General features: G+C 40.8%; 1 protein-coding gene across 3 annotated transcripts in view; it reads left to right on the plus strand.

The window, feature by feature from the left end:
• Positions 1-21,736, plus strand: part of LOC135216136 (vacuolar protein sorting-associated protein 35-like) — a 156,516-nt gene that overhangs the window by 99,401 nt on the left and 35,379 nt on the right. For 2 of the 3 annotated variants that reach the window (XM_064251219.1, XM_064251217.1), the window contains exon 10: positions 11,835-11,852. The exons of the other annotated variant lie outside the window; for it this stretch is intronic. In XM_064251219.1, the coding sequence (XP_064107289.1) occupies positions 11,835-11,852 (18 nt within the window). The remainder of the gene's footprint in view (positions 1-11,834; positions 11,853-21,736) is intronic. 3 annotated transcript variants of the gene reach the window in all.

The raw sequence follows: 21,736 nt of genomic DNA on the forward strand, positions 1-21,736 counted from the left end.
GGGGTTGTCTGCAAAGATAGGGTGTGGCTACCGAAAGCTTCGGTAGATTCGCACTTGGTATGTACGAGGGGTATGGGTCTTGCTTCTTTGTTGAGATTTGTCATGTAAGGAGTGTGAGACTTTGTCTATTCTGTAAGGAAGACGTATGATTCGTATGTTCGCAATTAATCAGTAAACATGTCTAATTCCGTAAGGAAGACGTATGATTCGTATGTACGCAATTAATCAGTAACAAAAGTCAGGGTAGTGAACCTGCTAACCTTCCTGTAGACTTTATTTTGCATAACCCTGTAGTATGGCCTACGGGCTATGTATATGTCTACGAGAGGTGCTCGCTCTCCTTCATTGCTGTGAAGTGCTACTTCTGTAATTGTTACTCCTAACCCTGCAGTGTTGCCTTCGGGCCCTAAGCAGTGTCTGTAGAGAAATTGCCCTTTCTCTGATACTCCTTCGATTCGTAACTTAGAATCGAAAGTGCTTGCTTTAGAGAGTAAAAGTGAAGTGCAGAAGTGCAGTGATACCCCTTGTGTAGTGGAGGGTGCGTCAGATCGGCCTCGTTTCGCCTCTAGGCCGGGACCTCTGCTTGACTCCCAGAACCAGGGATAGAGCATGTCGAAAGCCGAAGGAGGGTTACGAGGAACCCCCACCGATCTGGCGTGCCTTCGGCAGTTTCTGATGAAAATCCCCAGACTGCCTAAGTGCGTGCACGTGCACGAATCCTGAAGGATTGCTTCTCGTCCTCCGAAGCGTCCTCCCGCGCAGGGGTTGGAGCTTTCGGATGGACTCGCGCCCTCTAAATAGAAGCTTTATAGAAGAGGACGCTTCACGTCCTCTCTCTCTCTCTCTCGTTATGCGTTTCAGTGAGAAGTAAGAAGGCGAACGTCGCCTGAACTCGTGTCCGTCTTTCCACCGAGAAATACGTAAAAGAAGTCATAGTAGCAGTAAGCTTTTGAGAGCGGACGCCCAAGCCAGGGGCGCGCGGGTGCACGCCAAGCGCGCGCCAGTGGACGCCGAGCGTGCACGCCAGTGGACGCCGAGCGCGCTCCAGTGGACGCCGAGCGCGCTCCAGTGGTACGCCGAGCGTGCACCAGCGCACGCCAGGTGTGTCGCCTGGCTGAACGTTTCTGTTGAACTCTTCAAGCTCTTGTTTCAGATTTGGGCTTAAAGAATTTTTACCTCTACCTTCGATGATACCTTCTACCTCACCTGCAAAGAATGTGAAGTAGGCAGTGCTTCGGAGGAAGCTTAAAGTGAACAGACAACTTCTTCTTCGAAACCCAGCAAGACATCGGGTTTCGTGAATTCAAGAGGTCTCTGTCAATTAATATTGCTTTTCGCATAGGTGGATGGAGTTAAGGAAAGCTCAAGGGAAGTTCTCGTTTGCTCTACCGCAAGCTTTGCCATTCTGCCAATAAATTTAAGTTGCCACTACCGCAGTCAAGACTTTGCGATAAGGCAGTTACGGGTTATAAAGCTCGATGTCCTGCACGTCAGGACTCTCGGCAACGTTCAGTAGGATTCTTGCAAAGGCACTCATCAAAAGTACGCTCTTCAGGAAAGCGCAAGACAGGACTTCCTTTGCCATACTGCCAATAAATTAATGCTTTAGCAGGCATTAGTTGTGATACGGGAGAGGAAGCTGGTTGGAGAGTTTCTTCCTCTTCCCAGGATAATTTTGCCAGCTTTTTAGCCCATCTGAAAGGGCTTTTCAGATGATAGATTTTGTTAGTTCCTAGTCGGGACTACGCTGCCGAATTGAACATCGTCGTTCTACCTGACGTAAGCCCAGTCTCTTAACAGGATTCTTGCCCCTTCCTCGTTTGAGACGGGAATCGGAAAATAAAATGCTCGACTTCCTGGATTACGTTTTGTCAATTCAGTGACTTTCCCCCATTGACAATATACTATCGTTTTGTCAAGTAAGTGGGTATCCCCTCATTGACAAAATATCTCTTTGTCCCGTAAATGGGTTAGTTCTCATTGACAAACATCTCATTAACTTGATATTGCGTAAGCGAATAAGCTCTTATTGACAAGATTCGGAAGAGCTCTCATTCGTCATTCGCAGACTCGTACAAGAAATAGACTTGTAGACTACGTCAATGAACCCTTATGTCCAATAACATAAGAAGCTTGAGCTGACTGCTTCGATTCTCCTAAGTTTTGTTCATGAAACTTGCCTGTCAGATATGTATGTAGCTGTATTTCCGAATTCAGCTATATATATGTCTGCCAGGTAAGTATGAACAAACTTTATTGTGATATAATTTCATATTTTGCCTTGCGTTATTTTATTTCTGGTTGGTTCAAGTCATATACGCTTGCTGTAGTTACCTCTTCGGATGGCAACCGAGAGGTCTATGGTCCATTTTAAGGACATTTAATCGTTACTCCCTGCAGCCTTCCAGGAGTTTCCGATTTATCTTTTACCGTGGTATGGTAGTGTTCTGACGACACAAACGCATCTATATATTTAGCGTTTTCTGTTTCGCTTAAATATACCAGCTTGAGAGTCTCTTTATGCTAAAAATAACGGACCTTTTTTCTTCATAGAATAGGGTAGCTGGCAACCCAGGCATAAAGTTAAGAGACGACGATGACGGACGATCGTAAGCTGCTGCTGTCACTGTCCTCTCCTCCAGTCCAAACGAGCCAGTACCAACTCGTTCGCTGTCATGCGCGGTAGGTTACGTCTCTCTCTCCTGCGGGATTGACTGACTAACCGTATCTCTATGCTGGCAGTTACGTCTCTCTCTCTCCTGCGGATTGACTGACGAACTGTATCTCTGCCCTACAATCACGGACTTTAGCCTAAGATTGAGGGGATTTCTTACATGAATGAATAAACATTGCATTCGTTTGGCCTTAATATGTTCTACAGAGATATCTTACTCCTTTCGGTGCTCGTTACCGCACGGTATAGGACTACGAGTCTACCACAACATTGCACTATTATATGCTCTCTTGCTTAGGCAAAGCGCAGCCTTATTAGGGAAGTAAACATACTGTGTGAGGGAATGGATGAGCTTGCTGGGGACCATTTCCTTCCTAAAGAAGTTTGTTTCCCTGAATAGACTGCAATTCAGACCTCTACAGTTTTTTCCTACTGGGAAACTGAAATTTTATTAAAGATCTAGGAATGATTCTGAACATCTCTTGGTGCGTTAAGTATCTCTTGAGGTGATAGAAAGAAGGTGCCGGACATCTGGAGAGGGTTTCAGATGTCCTGGATCATAATCTGAAAGAAGTGGAAGCAATTCAGTCGTCCCTCCAGTCCTCGAAACGAGTTTTTGGAACCATGGTCCATATCAACTCTGATCTTCCACAGCTCTCTCATATCTTAGGAAGTATCTTCTCTCGGTCCCGGTTCGGGTTTACGAGAAAGAGCCTATTATAACAACAGGCGTAGAATGGAACGATCCTCTAGAGGTTCGTTACAGGATTGCAAAAGTCCGTTCGAATCGTCTCGATCGAAGGCAGCAACTACTGACTTCTGAGTGGAATCTTTCTTTAGAAGTATGTTGAGAGTTGTGGAGACTTTAGGGACGTCCTTTCATTCATCTCTTCGCTAGGTTGAGGACGAAGAGGCTTCTTCTTCTCTGCTCCCTTATTCTCGATCCGGGAGCGGTAACATTAAACGCCATCCTATGATATTGAACGGGGATGGATGTTTAGTCTCTTTTCCCCTTTTTCAATCGCTTAGGAAATGTAATAAGATGATTTATATCATCACAGGGAGCGACAATGACGCTAATCGCCCCATGTTGGCCTTCAAGACCCTAGATTCACAGAGGTCACGTCCTTCCAAGGACCTTTTCCGAGAGAGTCGGTCTCCTTTAACACGAAAGGTACCTATAACCTCTCCGCTCTGAGTCTGACTACGTTCAGACTATCGAGATATTGACAGCATAAGATTGCAGTCTTCCCTTTCCGTTTGAAGAATGGGATAAGCTGGCAGTCACAACTATTAAAGAATACGCAAATATGTTGTTGACGGCCTTTGGGCTCAGAGATTTGCTTCTGTCAAACAACAAAGCCCTTCACGATCTTTGAGTTCTGTGAAATCTCGAAACTCGCTCACCATCTACTTTTTGTCTCACCTGTTTTCTCGGAGTCAGACACTCGTGCGAGATCAGGAGACATATAGTAGCCCTGAGTTTCTTGTTGACGAAGTCGGTTGCGTTTATACACCCCCGATGATCGTTTAACATGAGACCAGGTTGGACTGTCAGGCATTCGTCCTTCGGGACTGAATCGCCTTTTTGCTCCTCGCTCCTCGCTCCTTTCTCCTGGCACCAGAAGCGCGAGTCAGGAGTGGCTCAGGAGTTGATTCGCTAACGGCGTTGGGTTGCGTTGATACACCCCCCAAGGTTTGCTTAGCTTGAATCGCCCAGGCAGTCCAGACACTCATCCTTCAGCGAAGAATAGTGCCTTATGGTCTTCAGGGTACAGCCTTGCTGTCCTTGATTCGTCTGACTGGTCAACTGGTCGGTCACCTGACGTTAGTACAGACGGACTGACTGTGCATGTCCAGATCGAAGCTTTCAATATGGAACTTAGACATAGTCTGAAGTTCTTGATGTCAAAGCATTCGAACATCTCCTACCTGTTAACTTCTTGCATGTGATCAGGAAGGCATTTTTCTAACCACCCTAGATACGACAAAGAGGGTTAGTGAGATTTTAAGCCATCGTCACAAGTTTTGGCTTTAGAGAACACAAGGCGGTGTGCTCTCTAAGCTTTTCGTTATGGCCTAAGAATGGAAACCCGTTTTGTCCTTGGGCCAGGAGCTTGGAAGCAAGGATGGCACAAGTTAGTGGGCAGGAGCCAGAGAGAGTCCTGTGCCCTGTCAGGTCTCTCAAGTTTTATCTACATAAAACTCAAGAAAGTCGAAGTCGTACGGACAATCTGCAGTGTTCCGAAAAGACCAGACTTGCCCATATCGAAGAACACCCTGGCTTTATTGTTAAGGAGGTCTTTCAAAAAAGCTCCTTCTTTGTGTTTGCACAAAGATTTGAAATCTTTTGATTTGAATGCTCACGAGGTGAGGGCGCGGCCTCGGAAGCATTTCAACAGAGCATGGCACTCAGCAACATCCTGAGTACCATGTTTTAGCAAAGCAACTCTGTGTTCAATTCACACTCCCTGCGAGATGTGAAGATGGCATATGAGATCTGCTGCTCGCTAGGGCCATACGTGTCTGCAGACACAATCTTGGGGGCAAGAAGTACCACTCATCCTATCCTGTAGAAAATGGTTAGGAAGAGCTCTTAATTTAGTAGTTGAGTCGCCGACAACGGTGACTTCTTAACTCTTAGCCTTAGTTAACACACCTTAACTTTGGCTAGGTGGGTCAGGTGGTGATATATATATATATATATTTATTTTACTTCTTAGCCCTCATGGTATGGTCAATATGGTCTAGTCACGTCGTGGTCTCGCCCCTGTTGACAGATCATCTGGAGTGCACCAGCTATATAGGTCTCTACCTCGCTGGCAACTCTAGTAGCACAAGCAGACTTACGCGGCAGTAACCACGAAGTCAGCTATGCTAACAGGTAAGGAATCAAGATATCAATTATCTGCATATATATGTTTCCTAAAATCTTCTATTCTGTCTACTCCCACCACCAAAGGTGGGATTCAGCTATATATATATCTGACAGGTAAGTTTCATGAACAAAATGATATTGTAATGATACAATTAAGTTTGTTCATACTTACCTGGCAGATATATATAATCAAGTACCCACCCACCTCCCCTCAGGAGACAGTGGAAATAAAAATTATGAATAGAAAATGGGAATGATTCCTGATACCCGCCTCCCAGCGGCGGGAATGGGTACTAACCACCTGACTCCCACTGCGTGTGTCGTAAGTGTTTAAATTTCTGTCGGATTCGGAAAAATACAGCTATATATATATCTGCCAGGTAAGTATGAACAAACTTAATTGTATCATTACAATATCATTTTTTCATTTTTCTAATAATTGCCTTCTGCCATTACAACTGGCGAGTATTGCGCTGATATGATTCATCAGGAGGAGTCAATTTCAGGGATATTGCTTACAAATTTATTTATCACAGTAAATAAATAAACAAATAGGTCAAAATATAAGTTGAATTAGTGGCCAACGTTTCTCTCGGTATCATCCGAGTGCAATCACGGCAGTAGGTCGTAGCATACTGTAGATGCTGTCAGGATCTACTCAATATATAGTGGTTCTTTGTCAGCTTCAGTAGGGGTCACATACTCTCTAATGATTTTTCTCAATGCATCTTCGTCCTCACGGTGACAAGCATGCATTTTAGCTTTGAAATACAGCTTGATCTTCTCATGGGTGTGGGGCTGCAGTCTCTCACTCTTGCTGTACCACCAATCCAGCGCTGTTCGGATTTCTTTATCAATAAGTTGATTCGGATACCCGTTATTAATGAGCATCTGATGACTTGGTTGAGTTCTTTGTGAGTGTCCTGCCAAGAACAGTACGTGAGGGCCCTCTGAATGTAGGCCCTGACTGTGGTGTTCTTGAACCGCACAGGGCATTCACTGTCACCATTCAGGCAAAGCCTTAAGTTTGTTTGCTTTGTATACACCGAAGTTCTTAGACCATCGTCGGTCTTGGAGACGAGGACGTCGAGAAAGGGGACCTGGCCTTCTACTGAATTCGACGGTATAATTCAGTGAACTGCACTGCTAGAACATGCACTGGATTGCACTGCTGGAACATGCACTGGACAGCTTCAAACTCTTCCTCATTCTCGGCTTGCACAAAGATATTGTTGATATATCTGGCGTATTTGCGGGGTTTTCTAACATTAGAGAAAACTCTCTCTTCCACAGTACCCATATTACCCATATAAAAGTTGCCAAATAGGACAACAAGAGGGGGACCCATCGCGACTTCATCTTTTTGCCGGAACATCTGGCCTTTATGGGTGAAGAATGGGGCCTTCTTCTTACATATCGCGAGGAGTGTCCGCAGGGATACTTCTGTGAAATTTAGCTGGGGTGTAGAGGGGTCCCTGTAGATGCGGTCCATATTGATATTGATGGTCTTGTTGACAGGAACGTTCGTGAAAAGGGATTTTACGTCCAAGGAGGCGATAGTGCCTGTTCCTGGGGAGTCTCGGATTCCTTCGAGGAATTCCGTTGAAAAGCATCAAAATTTTATTAAGGCGCTTGGCCAGTCCATAAGTGGGGGCGGGTGTCTTGCTGATGATGGGTTGGAGAGGGTCTCCATTTTTGTGTGTTTTTACCTCGCCATACAGATAGCCAAGGCTGTAATCTTTGCCTGAATGGTGACAACGAATGCTCTGCACAGTTCAAGAACACCACAGTCAGGGCCTACATTCGGAGGGCCCTCACGTACTGTTCTTCTTGGCAGGACACTCACAAAGAACTCGACCGAGTCACTCAGATACTCGTTAATAATGGGTATCCGAATCAACTTATTGATAAAGAAATCCGAACAGCACTGGATTGGTGGTACAGCAAGAGTTAGAGACTGCAGCCCCACCCCCATGAGAATATCAAGCCGTATTACAAAGTTAGAATGCATGCACATCACCGTGAGGACGAAGATGCATTGAGAAAAATCATCAGAGAGAATGGGACCCCTACTGAAGCCGATAAAGAACTCAAACTCGTAATTTAGTACTAAAATCGACGTACCCGGGACCTTATTATGAAGAACAACCCGACCCCCTCAGTAAGAGACCTCTTGAAACTGTCGAATGTAGTCTACCAATTCTTATGCCCAGTTCGTGGATGTCCCAGCTCTTAAATTAGTATGACTTCTATGAAAATGTCCAAGAGGATTTCTTGCCACGTACAAGAAGGAGCAATTAAAAACCATACCATGAAAGCACACCAGGAAGCTATCTCCCACGACGGTATTATCAAGAATATTAAGATAATAGGGAAGGCTCCTGACCAGCTATGTTTGCGACTGCTTGAGGCACTCCTCATACAGCAAGAAAACCCCTCAGTAAATACGGCGCAGGAAGTGCTCTTCCTCCCCACCAACTTAAGAAGACCTGTGAGTATGAATAATAGTACAAGTAATACTAGACCCAGCAACACCCCCGATCAAAGACCACCAGATGAGACAAGCAGCCCAGCAGCCAATGACAATGCGAGCTGTCGTGACACAACACCCAGGGAAGTCATGCCCCAGCCTCAACGGTCTGCTAGGCTGCAACAACGCAACCTTCAACGACGAGGAGTCTTGAAGGAAACTTTCTCCAACCAATAGCAGGAATGCATTGCGCCACCAACCAATGAAAACTCAGCTAGCAGTTGACCGCCCTGCTGACCTACCACTATATATTGAGTAGATCCTGACAGCATCTACAGTCTGCTCCGACCCACTGCCGTGATCATGCTCGGATGATAACGAGAGAAATGTTGGCCACTAATGCAACTTACATCTTTACCCATTTGTTTATTTATTTACTGTGATAAATAAATTTGTAAGTAATATCCCTGAAATTGACTCCTCCTGATGAATCATATCCGCGCAATACTCGCCAGTTGTAATAGGAGAGAGAAAGCAATTATTAGAAAAATGGAGACTATATACTATATATCTTTCAATAAGTCATTAACATCATCATCATCATCATTATAGTTATTATTATTCAGAAGAGTGAACCCTATTTATATGGAACATGCCCACAGGGGCCATTGACTTGAAATTCAAACTTCCAAAGAATATGGTGTTCATTTGAAAGAAGTAACAGAAAGTACATAATGTGAAATACAGAAAGAAGAGATTGGCTATTAGACAAAAAATAAATTAATAAATAGTAAATTAATGATAAAAGTGTAAGTGAATTATTGAAGTGCAAAGAGTATTATTTTATAAATGATTATTAAAATACAAAGAGAATTGTTTAAGGGTGATAATGTGTTGCATCTTCACTTGATGTTTTGAGGTTCCAGTTGCACAACATAATCAGGGTGAGGCACATTTACTGCATATTGGTGCTGCAGTTCAGCAAATCTGGAGGCTGTCAGAAAGAAAAGAGGATCAGTGATCAAGTATGGATTTTAAAGATCTGTTAAGATATAGCTTATGAACCATACATTGATGGCCCAAGTCATAACTGCTAATGTTAGGGAACAGTAACATATTACCACAAGCCACTAAATCTAAAAAGAGATAAATGTGTGGTAGAAGCTGATATGCAAACTAGAGAACAGTATTCTAGTAAGGAAGGACAAATGACCTAAAACAAATTGCAATGATTTTATCTTGTGTTATAAATATGTTATGGGGGTCAAAGGGCCCTATTTAACTAAAGGAGAGAGCTCCTACCTATGGTAACGCGACCTACCTTTGTTACAGCCACCGCCTGCCATCCCTGTAGCTAGCTGAAAATCAATCATTAAATTCTAGGCGAATTCAAACTCTTGCAATACAAAAAATATAATCTTTATTTCCCCAAAATAGCTAACATGAAAATGAACTAAAATGAATTAAAGAAATCCCAAAAAATCATTGATACACAATTACTCTTCTACGTAATCACATTGGATAGAACTACCCTCACTTATCCTCACTGTCAAATAACTTCATGAGTCCCTATCAAATAAACGTCAGATAAAGTCTAGAGAATTCGTTTTTTGGTAGTGACAACCGAATCCATCCTGAAGAAAATAAACCACAATTATCAGACACTGAAAAGACCCAAGAAATTAAATGGATGAATGTCTTATAAATCTTTCTAATTGTTCCTCTGCATTTCCCCTGTCTAGAAGCTGAAATCAATATCACTGTTCAAAGTTTTCAGTCTTTCTTTCATGTTACCTTCTGATTGACCTAGTGCCTTCCAGTTTTTTGGGTCACCACTGACAGATTCTTGTTTAATGAATTGATAAGGTCCCATACTGGGGTTGTATCTGATCTCTTTTGCCCTCACGGACATATGCACTTATACCAACTAACGGACGCACGAATGCACACAAGTTAATGTCTTCTCTGTTCCCGTGTATGTGCGTTTTCCATTTCACGTGAACTTACTTGACCTCTGACGTCACAGTCACCTGATCTCTCCACTATTCAGGTCATTTGCACGCTCACGGTCTCCCTGGTGCAATCGGAGTGTTATGACTTATGTCTCATATCATCAGCCTGAGGAATTCACTGTTTTGCACTTATCTTAAACACCAAACACTGCCAGTGCCGTAATAAATATATGAGGTCTTACCTTACATACAATACCTAACTTTTGTGTGCATTTGCTGAGACTTTCATCAGATGTTTCTTAAATGTAAGATGTGAGTCCAAAGTTAAAGTACCAAGTATAGTTCAAGCTAAAGACTCATTCAGCAGAGTTCCATCCACATGAAGGGGTGGATGGAGTGAAAAATCAGTACGTACGAGATCTACTAATCAATGTTTTCGTTTTACTGAAGTTCAGCCTCATTACCCACCAACTACACCATTCACTAATGTGCTTCATGCGATTCAGACTTAGGGCAGCTTCAATTCTCATAAGTGGAGACTTTACTGTACCCACAAGTGTTGCACCATTGGCATACTGAACTACCTATCTTGTTTTCCAGGCCAACAATCATATCACTTGTTTACACTAAAAAAAAATAATGGACCAAGCACTCAAGGGCAAAACACTGATTTTGTAAAGACATTTTGGTATGGTGCTCTTATAATTTCTTGATATAATAAAGAGGAAATACAGAATGAAGCAAGTAAGAGAATTTCTTTAGAAATAAAAACTAACCTCTTTGGTGTCCATAGGATTTTTAAAATCTTGTTCATTAGAACTATGCATTATGTGAAATTTTAATTTATATTAAAAATAAAATGTTAGCTCTTGAAAATTTATGAATAGCAGCCGGTTTTTTATACGGTACCAGTTTATTACTCACCAAATGAAATTGTTCTGATTTGGATGTAAATCAGGTAGTATATCCATCTGTATATGAGATGTGCACCCCTTGGCTGAATGTAAATTTTGAAGTCCACACCATTGTGTAGAGTGTTCTTGTTGAAATTATGCTTTTGGTTTCGTAGCATGACATATATTTTTATTAGTATCCGTTTCATTCTTTTTTTTTCTCTTGTCATTTGAATATAATTTTGTAAAGGAAAACATTTAGTTCTTCATTTTATTCCAATTTCTTGTTAGCATTATTAACGTTTGGATATTCAATGAATAGTGATAATTTCCAACAAATAACTCTCATTGTGAGAATCGTATGCAAGCTTGAAGGAAATCCTTTTTCTCTAAATAACATTTGTTTATTTAATATCAATTTACACAGGTGTTCACTTCATTAGGTAAGTACATAATACAGTTTTCAGGTTTTGAGTGGAAGTTGATGGTCATAAGAATAACTCCTTTGATATAAAAAGGCCTGCTATTTTAAAGAGTTGGAATGTTGATGTTAATAAATTTATTTTCTAGTTTTACAATTTCCCAAATTTTATAACATTGTTTATTGTTAAAGAGTTGAATTAGGCTTCTCAAAGCAATACAATTGTTTCCTTTGATAGTACAAACTTGTGCTGTTTTGCTTTAGTATGTAGGAGGTATATCATTGTATTATTGTTTTAATAGTTTTGCATGACAGCTTTAATTTTCCCTGATATTCATACAATACATCCTTACAAGAAAAATTCAGTCAACTGTTTTGCATAATTCCAATCAGGTTTGTTCTATACCTGAAATATACCCCTCATTGATCTTGTATAAAATGTCATAGGTAATAAGGTCATAGGCATTTTGGACTTCTCAGTCCCATAAAATCCTCAATTTCATTTTATGCAAACTCCATTTTCCCCATATTCCTGCTGTTAACAAGGACGGCTCAGAGCCAAGGGTGAGTGAAGGCGACGTGCATGATGGTAACCCTCTGTAAAAAGTTCGCGTCTTCATATTCCTCTCTTTTGTATTAGAGAACTTATTAGTGCTAGAGTCAACTGGTTTCATTGCTTAAATATGTATTCATGCCAGTGATGAGGATGTACTCACTGTTGCAACATCTTATGCTGACTTTTATTGGTGGGAGCAAATGAGTTTGTTGAAACTAGTCCCATAGTTAGAAGAGCCAGCCTTTGGTACAATACAATTACTACAATGTGTGTGTTGGCAAGCATTTTTTAAATTGTAGATAGAGTAGTTTAGTTATATGATAGAATCAACGTTCATAAATTTATATGAACTTAAAATTAGAACATTAGTTTACATAACCTACAATTATTGGGATTTAAGTTTAGTGGTAGTTTTTAAAGCTAGTACTGTTACTCAATGTAAGGACACAAATACATTTAATAAGGTACAGTAGTTGGCATAGTTATGTATGCATTAGAAATTTTGTTGTTACAGTTTCTCTACCATAGTCTTCATGTTATTTGATGACTCCTAAATACTAGCAGTGTGGCTCATGTACATTATTTGCCATGAGAAGAGGATATCTGTAAAATAGGAAATAGCATTATTGCACGGTCTTCCTGTATTTCTGATAGTAGTGACTGTTTTCATAAGAGAGATTCCAATTTTGTTACTTCAATCTAATTTTGTTACTTCAATCTAATTTTATACCAGGTATTCCCCCACTTATTCCTGAAATATAGAAGTTTTCCTTATAGTACTGTATCTTTGAAAACCAAGTGCAGTTAACCCTTAAACGCCTAAGGGGTATAATAAAAATCGTCTCCCGTATGCCTAGGGGGTCTCGGAGTGAGCGCCGAAGCGGAAAAATATTTTTTTTCAAAAAATCACAGCGTGCTTAGTTTTCAAGATTAAGAGTTCATTTTTGGCTCATTTTTTTGTCCTTGCCTGAAGTTTAGTATGCAACCATCAGAAATGAAAAAAAATCATTATCATATGTAAATAATGCAATATATAATAGTGCAAAAACAAAATTTCATATATAATTGTATTCAAATCGCGCTGTGAGCAAAATGGTTAAAGCTACTAAGTTAATTTTTAAAGTTGTATTGTACACTAATCTGCAATCATTTTGGTATATAATACATTGTAAAACGATCAAAGCAACACAGAGAAAATATTATCACAAAATGATGCATGAATTCGTAATGCGCGGATGTAAAAAAATTTTTTTTTTTAAATTCACCATAAATCTAAATATTATTCTAGAGACTTCCAATTTGTTCCAATTTGTTTCAAAATGAAGATAAATGATTGAATATTACTATACTGTAAGAGTTTTAGCGTACAATTGCAGTTTTCGACCATTTCGGGTGAGTTAAAGTTGACGAAATTTCAAATTTTTATATACACGTATATTTTTATATATGCAAATATTTTGAAAATGAGAAAAGCTACAACCTTTAATTATTTTTTGTTGAATTCTAAATGAAATTGTGCACATTTTCATATATAAAGATCTATGAAACGGAGCAAATATTCCGAGAATGCGACATACGCATTTCGGAGATTTGCGGAGGAGAATCCGCGCGCGGAGGGAAGGAAAGTTTTTTTTTAAATTCACCCTAAATCTAAATATTGTGCTAGAGACTTCAAATTTGTTTCAAAATGAAGGTAAATGACTGAATATTACTAGACTGTAAGAGTTTTAGTTTACAGTTGCGTTTTTCGACCATTTCGGTTGAGTCAAATTTGACCGAACGTGGTTTTTTTTTCTATTTATCGTTATTTATATGCAAATATTTTGAAAATGAGAAAAGCTACAACCTTCAATTATTTTTTGTTGTATTCTACATGAAATTGAGCACATTTTCATTTATAAAACTTAATGTAACGGCTAATTTAAAATGGTGCAAACATTTCGACAATCGCACGTATGATTTTTTCGGAAGAGTTACCGCGCGGACATAAGGAAAATGTTTATTTTTTCATAAATTCACTATAAATCAAAATTTGTGCTAGAGACTTCCAATTTGTTGCAAAATGAAGGTAAATGATTGAATATTACTAGAATATAAGAGTTTTAGCTTACAATTGCATTTTTCGACCATTTCGGTAGAGTCAAAAAGCTACAATCATGAGTATTTTCTTTTTTTTTGTGTATTCTACATGAAAATGCGCACATTTTCATATACGTATAATACTCCATGTAACGGCTAATTTAAAATGGTGCAAAAATTATGTCAAATTGATGAAATAATTTCCGAGATGTGTCACTGATACTTTTTAGTGTGATAAGAAAGAAATTCGCGCTTGCGCACCTGCGTAACGATTGTAAACAAAACAACGCCTTGATCCATGAGCTCCCAGCATCCCCCAAGGCAAGTGATTAAAAAGTTTTCGGCTGGTAGGCCTTAAGTATTTTTCCGCGAATTTTTAAAAAAACTTTTCTATGTCAACGTAAATTACGTCCGGTCGGCACCCAAAAGACAATTTATCTCCATTTAAAATACGTCCAATAGGCGTTTTAAGGGTTAACTTGCCAGGGTATAATGTTTGCTCTTTTTGTTGACATATGAAACCTTTTGCAAAGTGACCTTTATATTTATGCTGAGAACATTTCTTTTCATATAAGTATCTAACCAATTAATTACATAGTTATAGTTTCAACTCGTGCAGCAGCTTAAATTTTGAAAATCGTGGTAGAACTTCCATTGTTTTGTGTAGGTGACGAACCCCACCCACTTTCGGGGAACAATAGGAACAACACAGCTGAACAGTTCTGTTAGATTCTGCCAGCTTACAACTGAACATCAGTTGTATGAAGCAGCATTTTGACTTCTCATTGCTTATTGGTTGATAATTCTCTTAAGATTTGGTGAAATATTCTTACCTTTGGTAGCCTTTGAGCTAGTTTTGTTAGTTTCAGTTTTTTTAGACCTTTTTCACTTGATTATGTCAGACTTAGTTCATCTAGCATTTGTTATTGCATCAAAGGCTGCAAGATGACATATTTAAAGCCTCTTACACTGACTGTACCAGTTGTAGAGGGCACGTGTGCACGAAAGATTTAATTTGTGATGAATGCAGGGACTGGGATGAGAGAAAAAGGAAGGTTTTAACATCACATTTGCATAAACTTCAGACAGAAAAAGAAAGGCGGCTTCTAGAGCTGAAAGCAGGGCTCTATCTAGCATAGAGTCTATGCCTAAGTCTATTATGGTAGATAATGTGCCTATTCTTTCTTTTCCTGTGCCTGTCTTGTCTCCCACCACCAGCTCTTTGACTCTACCACCTACTCCTTTACCTGGTTCCAACCTCAATCCCATTTCTAGTCTTGAACCAGATTTGACCAGAAAATCAATGAGGTAGTGAAACTGTGGCTGAATTAGGGGCGTCCCTGAAATTCCTAATGAACAAAGAGCATGTACAAAGTGCCTAGTGACAGTGCAGTGTCAGTGGAGGTGGTGGCTACTCATCCTGCCAATTCTCCTAGACAAAGGTCCATGTCATACTCTACTAAACATGGGTGGAGTCCAAGTGAGGTCAGTGGGGTTTGCCCCCTCAGTCGAGTCTGTAGATGGATCCCAGGCTTCGACAGACAGCCGTTGGAAAGGTGTCCATGTGAAAGTGTGTCAAATGTCCTCTGGTCTTGAGGATTCCACTCCGGTGGTGCTTTCTGGACAAGCCTCAGCCTTTGAAGAGGCACACAACTGATGCTGACCGCTCTTCTCCGCTGCCCTGTAAGCGGTTCAAAGAACCTTTTCGCAGGCCCCAGCCTTCCTGCAGTATTTGGGATAGTCCAGTGCATTTGTTGCCCAAGCACCCTGTTGCAGAGTGCCAGTATTTGGCATCAAAGTGCCTTTCTAGTTCTTGTAAGAACCTGTCATCTCATGAGCACCCATCTGCTTCTCCTAAGCGCCCAGGGCCAGCTCAAGAGCATTTGGCGCCAGTTTCCAACCACCTGACACCAACTTCCATGCACCCAGTGCCACCTCTTCAGCTGCCTTCTTCGGGTCCTTGTGTGCCCGCAGTGCATGATCCATCTTTGGTGTCTATTCAGCACCAACATAGTGATATTTTGGGCTTACCACAGAAAGCTCCTTCTGCGGCTAAGGCACCTTCAGACTTGTTTCTGTCCCCAGTCTCATCGGACAATGAAGACTTAGACCAGGAACCTGCTCCCTCAGTGTGTGCAGCTCCTTTTAAGTACATTCTGTTGAGCTTTCCTACCATTTTTAACTCCAGTTGTCCTGTTCTCCCCTGCTTCAACCTTCATGATGAAAAACCAGCCTGATGATAGTACCAGACTCCCCAAGGTGATTCTTTCCTCCTCTTAAGGTAGGCTTTGAATGAAGTTGAAGTTTGGCTCTCAGGGAAGAGAGAGCAGGGCAAGGCTGTTTTCTGTTTTTCTCCCATACAGCTTTTTCATAAGAGGTACAGTCGAACCTCGGTTTTCATATGCCTCTCTTTTCGTATATTTTGGTTTTTTGTAGACTTTTTTTCTACAAAATTTTTTTTCGGTTGTCGTATGTTTCCTCGGTTTTCATACTTTCAGAAATGCTCCATCCAGGGCCCAGCATGTGACTGACCCTGTATCCAGCGTCCAAACAAAGCATCCCATACTCTTACGTGTTCATTGTTTTTGTGCTTTTTTATTCTCTGGTCTGATCAATTTGTCATGTAGATCAGCCTTCTCATCGATAATTTTGTGTTCTTGTTGACAGAATCTAATGATAGGAGCCCTCACCAAGAAAATTGAAGACTGTTGTGCCTTAGCAGGAGACTGTGCTTCAGACTGGCTTGGTATCCTGTCATGTGCAGACAAAGCTATCAGAGACGGCTCCCTGGGACTTACTGCTCTTTTCTCTCTCCGGGATCCTCAAGAAGAGAGAGCTTTGGTGTTTGTTCACAACTAAAGGAGTCACTTCTACCCAGAAGTCAGCCCTTCTTTTCACTCCCTTAGACTGTCATCATCTCTTTCCCCAGGCCACAGTGAAGGTAATAGTTTTGGACTTCCAGAAGAAGTGTACACAGGATCTTTTGGCATAGTCAGCTAAACAACTTGAAGAGTCTGCTTCATTTGGCACCAAGTCAGTCTCTCCACAACAACAACGCAACAACCGCCCTTTCATGATGTGGGAGCAGACAGAAATGTCAGTCTAGACCTTGATCCAACGTGGGTTGTCAGCCAGGGCAATCAAGAAGACCTCCACTTAGCCTTCCTCCTGGAAGTGTAGACTTTGTCCTCCATGCACTAGAAAGAGCCAGACTTCCCCATTTTTGGGAGAAGTGGAGGGTCAGAGGAGCAGAATAATGGATAGTCAAGGTTCTGAGAGAGGGACACTCCATTTTGTTCTGGGACAAACCCCCATTAGTCGCTACGCCCATCATATTGACAGCCTACTCAGTAGGTTCAGAGAAGTATTTAGCCCTTACAGAAGTTTCTTCCCTCTTCAGGAGGAGAGCTATAGAGTTGGCAGAGGATGTCAACAAAGAAGGTTTTTACAACTGTCTGTTTGTGGTCCCCAAGTCATGGGGCTGTTGGAGACCTGTCCTCGATGTCAGTGCTTTGAATTTCTTTGCCAAGAAGATGAAATTTAGGATGGAAACAAACCAGCTCTGTGCTTTGGCCTCTTTACAGCTCTTCAGGTTTTTTACTCAAGTTCTCGCCCCTCTTGTGAAGTGGCTCCACCTTGATGGGTATAAACATATCCCTGTATCTGGACAACTGGCTTTTTCGATCCTCTAGGAAGGAGAATTGCACAGAGCATTTACAGAAGACTTTTGTTCAAGACCTAGGATTACAGTAATACCTCGAACTTATGTGAGGTTAGGTTCAAGACCCCTCACACAAGCGGAATTTCGTGTAAGTTCGGCACAGTCTCTAATAATGCTAATAAATGTTTGCTTCTAATAATGCTGTTAAGTGCTTGCTTCTAGAGTTTGAACACTAAATATGACCCTAATCAAGCTAACTTTTAAATGAAACTAAAGTTACTGTAATTTCATTTAAAAGTTAGCTTAGTACTTCACCTTTAAAAAAAGAAATAAATGGTAAAAATACTGGAGTGTGTGAAGATTACATATGTACTATTTCTCTCTCCCTTCCTCTTCCAACTGATCTAATTTTAGAAGTCTCAACCATATTTTAAAGAAATTCTTTGTTCTGTCTGTTTCTTTTTTTTCTGAAATTTGTTTTCATATGAGAGAGAGAGAGAGAGAGAGAGAGAGAGAGAGAGAGAGAGAGAGAGAGAGAGAGAGAGAGAGAGAGAGAGAGAGAGAGAGAGAGAGATGCTGGGCCTTGACCCAGGCTGACAACCTACGCATCTCTTGAAAAAGGGCCACAGATAGGCCCTGAAAGTACTCGAGTGTTGAGTAAAATAAAATGTAAATACTTATAAGTAAACACGTTATACACGGTAATTTTGTGGGTTTCTTTTTCAATCTTCAGAAGAAAGCTGAAAGAAGTTTTTGTTTGGTTCATTAATATTATTATTTGCTGGAAGACCTTCATTGATACTGATTTTATTGAAAATAAGGCTACTTCAGCTGCATATATTTTGTATAGAAGTTTCTCTGCTCTTATTACAGACGTTTTTCTGTGCTCAAATTGCCTATAAAATGCCAAATTGTTAAAAATGTGGTATTTGTCAAATTGAAAATATTATACAAAAGTAGTACAAATTGAATCTTAAGCTTAATCAACAGAAGATACTAATTGACGCATTTGGATTCCTCTTGCTCAGGGACATTCTCTCTTCTCTCGCTCTCTCTCTCTCTCTCTCTCTCTCTCTCTCTCTCTCTCTCTCTCTCTCTCTCTCTCTCTCTCTCTCTCTCTTTTCATGCAATGTTTCATCCTTAAACCCAGAAGGACATTGTCGGGCAGGTGTTGTGGGACTGAAATTCTTACAGGAGTCCTACAGTATATATAGTCTGTTGCAGAGCATGGGGTCCTTAGCAATGAATTCTGTTTGGTTAACTGGCAGCTGCTGCTCCCCTGTTAGCGAACGCCTCAAGATCAGAAGTGGGTCCCATGCGGACACTGAAGATGTCGCTTATACTGTCGCAAGGGAAGGGCAGCTCTCCCTACAGGATTCTGATTGGTTGGAGAAGGCGGTTGCATGATGTCACTACTTGCCAAATTCTCGTTGGCTAGTTGCTGTTGTGTGACATGATGCCTGGTGTACATAAGCTAGTGTTTCTTGATCTGGGGTGTCTTGTTCGGTGGTCGTATCGGGTGTGGTATCATTTAGTAATACCATGTTGTCTTGGTTTGGTCTTCTCTGTAAACTAGTAGGGAGTGGGAAGCCCTCTCTGATAACTACTCCAGAGGCTTTCCTACTCCCTATTAGTGTACGGAGAAGCCAAATCAATGCTTATTCCTGGTTTTTTTTAATAGTTTTATCACAAAAAGTGCATATGAAAACAGTATTTTGCGGATATTTCTCATAGGAAAATATTTACCGTGAATATGTGAATTTCCTGTGAAAAATGGGTATATATGGTCCATAGAGAAATCCACAAATACGTGAGTCCATGAATCTCAAGAACTTGAATACAAGGTGTCCACTGCAATATTATTATTTAATCTTACTAATCTTTTTAATACTATTTGAAAATATTAATAAACATATACATGTACCATAAAAAATTCTTTCATCAGTATGAAAGAGAGAGCTTTTATTTCTTTAAAATACCATCAAAATAATTTTGTAATCACAGTTATAGTATTATTATTAAAGGAGAGTGGAAGCAACTACTCTCCAAGGTGGTCAGAGAAAGACTTGACGCGTCATGGTGTTCTGTGCCTAGTCGGTGACCAGCTTCCACTTCATGTATGAATGAGTTGCCAGATGCCACAGATTCCTTGGTCTACAATCTTTGATTGTTTTTAACTCGTTTCCAGCTGGCACAAGAAGATTATCCTATTGTTAAGACCTCAGGTTTGCTAGCTATGAAAAATACAAATTGATTAGAAAATTTTTTAGTCATATTAGTATTATTATTATTATTAATATTTGAAAATATTAATAAACATAGTACATACATGTACCATAAAAATTCTCTCATCTCAGAGAGAGAAAAAATATTTTTTGTAATGTTATTTGATTTACACATAAAAGCTTGAAAACATAAATTACATAAAAAATTAAACAAACACTTTTGCAGGGTTTCTCGAGGATTCAAAAATGTTGCATTTGCGTTTGCGTGTCTCTGAAAAACTTGTGTATGATAATAGTCGATTCCAATGAAAAGTTCATGATGTGAATTCATGCAACTCAAATTGTGTAAGATTGAGGTATTTATTACTGTATTTGTCAACCTTCAAAAGTCCCAGGTGACACTGACTCAGGAGATTCTTTATTGGGGATGACAATCAACTCTTGGTGTTTTCAGGTTTTCCATCTCCCAAGAGAGTTGATTCCTCCCTTCAGATGGTGTACAACTTTCTCTCTCTCCCATCTTGTTTGCCTAACCAGTGGATGAACCTGTTAGGAACTCTTGCTTTCATCAAGCAGTTCGTCAGGTTAGGAAGACTATATTAGAATGCTGCAATTCCTCCTGAAAGCCAGTAGGGACAGGAGAACTCATCTGGACTCATTTGTGTTTCCTGTAACTTTGGAGAACAAGGCGGACCTGCGATGGTGGCTGTTCAAAGGAAGACTTTCAGAAGGAAGGTCTCTCCTTCCTTTGAACCTCCACCTAATTTCTACTCAGATACATTGGATCTATGTTGGGGAGCCCCTCTGGGGAACATGGAAGTTTCAGGGAAATGGTCCCTGGAACAGAAGAATCATCATATCAGTGTCAGGGAATTTAAGGCAATCCATTTAGGCCTACAATCCCTCTCAGCCATGACTTTCAACAAGACAGTGGTGGTCCACTTGGATACCACCACTCTATCTTACATCAGGAAGCAGTGCAGGACTCATTCCTCACTCTGTGAAGCAACAAGGGACCATCTCTTGTGGGCAGAGCAAAATTGTACCAAGACCATCTTTTGGTTCATACAAGGGAAGTTAAGTATGCTGCCAGATGAACTGAGCCATCTTAAATAGGTCCTTTCCATAGAATGGGCTCTGGATCCACTGGTATGGATCGACCTGTGGAAACTGGGAAAAACCGACCATAGGCCTGCTCACAACATTGAGAAATCATTGCCTTTCTTTGTTCTGTTCTCCAGTCCTGGACCCTCTGACATGGGTGACAGATGCCATGCTTCAGAATTGGTCAAAAATATACCTATATGCATTCCCACCCTTCAGCATGGTCAAGGATGTGCTAAACAATTTCCCTACCATCACAATGTATCAATGACTCTAGGAGCTCCGTCCTGGCCTCTGTAGTAGTGATTCCTGGACCTTCTTAGGTTGTTAGTAGACTTCCCGAGACTACTTCTACAAAGACCATGTCTTTTCTCATACAGCCTCATTTCAGTTGTTATCATTGAGGACTATCCGTTCTTGCCTTGACAGGCTTCAGACTGTCAGGAAGCTCATCAGAGTGAAAGACTTTTCAAGACCAGCTGCAGAGGTTATTGCAAGATGCAGATGTCAGTCTTCATGCAAGGTCTGCCGGGTCAAGTGGACAATATTCTGCAGCTGGTGTAGAAGACATAAGTTCTTATCTTCTCAGACATTTGTGACTCAGATCGCAGATTTTCTGCTCTGAGATCTTCTAGAGGTTTGTCTCCCTTTACTATTTGAGGTTACAGGGCCATGCTGGGTTCCGTCTTTAGACACGGGTTTAGATCTGTTGTCGTACCAGGATCTGAGTGACCTTATAAAATCTTTTGACACATCCAAGCAGAGGAAGATACTCAGTCGCCTGGAATCTCGATGTAGTCCTGAAGTGGCTATCTGGCCCTCC

Source organism: Macrobrachium nipponense, chromosome 6 (assembly GCF_015104395.2).
Source record: "Macrobrachium nipponense isolate FS-2020 chromosome 6, ASM1510439v2, whole genome shotgun sequence".
Taxonomy (NCBI): domain Eukaryota; kingdom Metazoa; phylum Arthropoda; class Malacostraca; order Decapoda; family Palaemonidae; genus Macrobrachium; species Macrobrachium nipponense.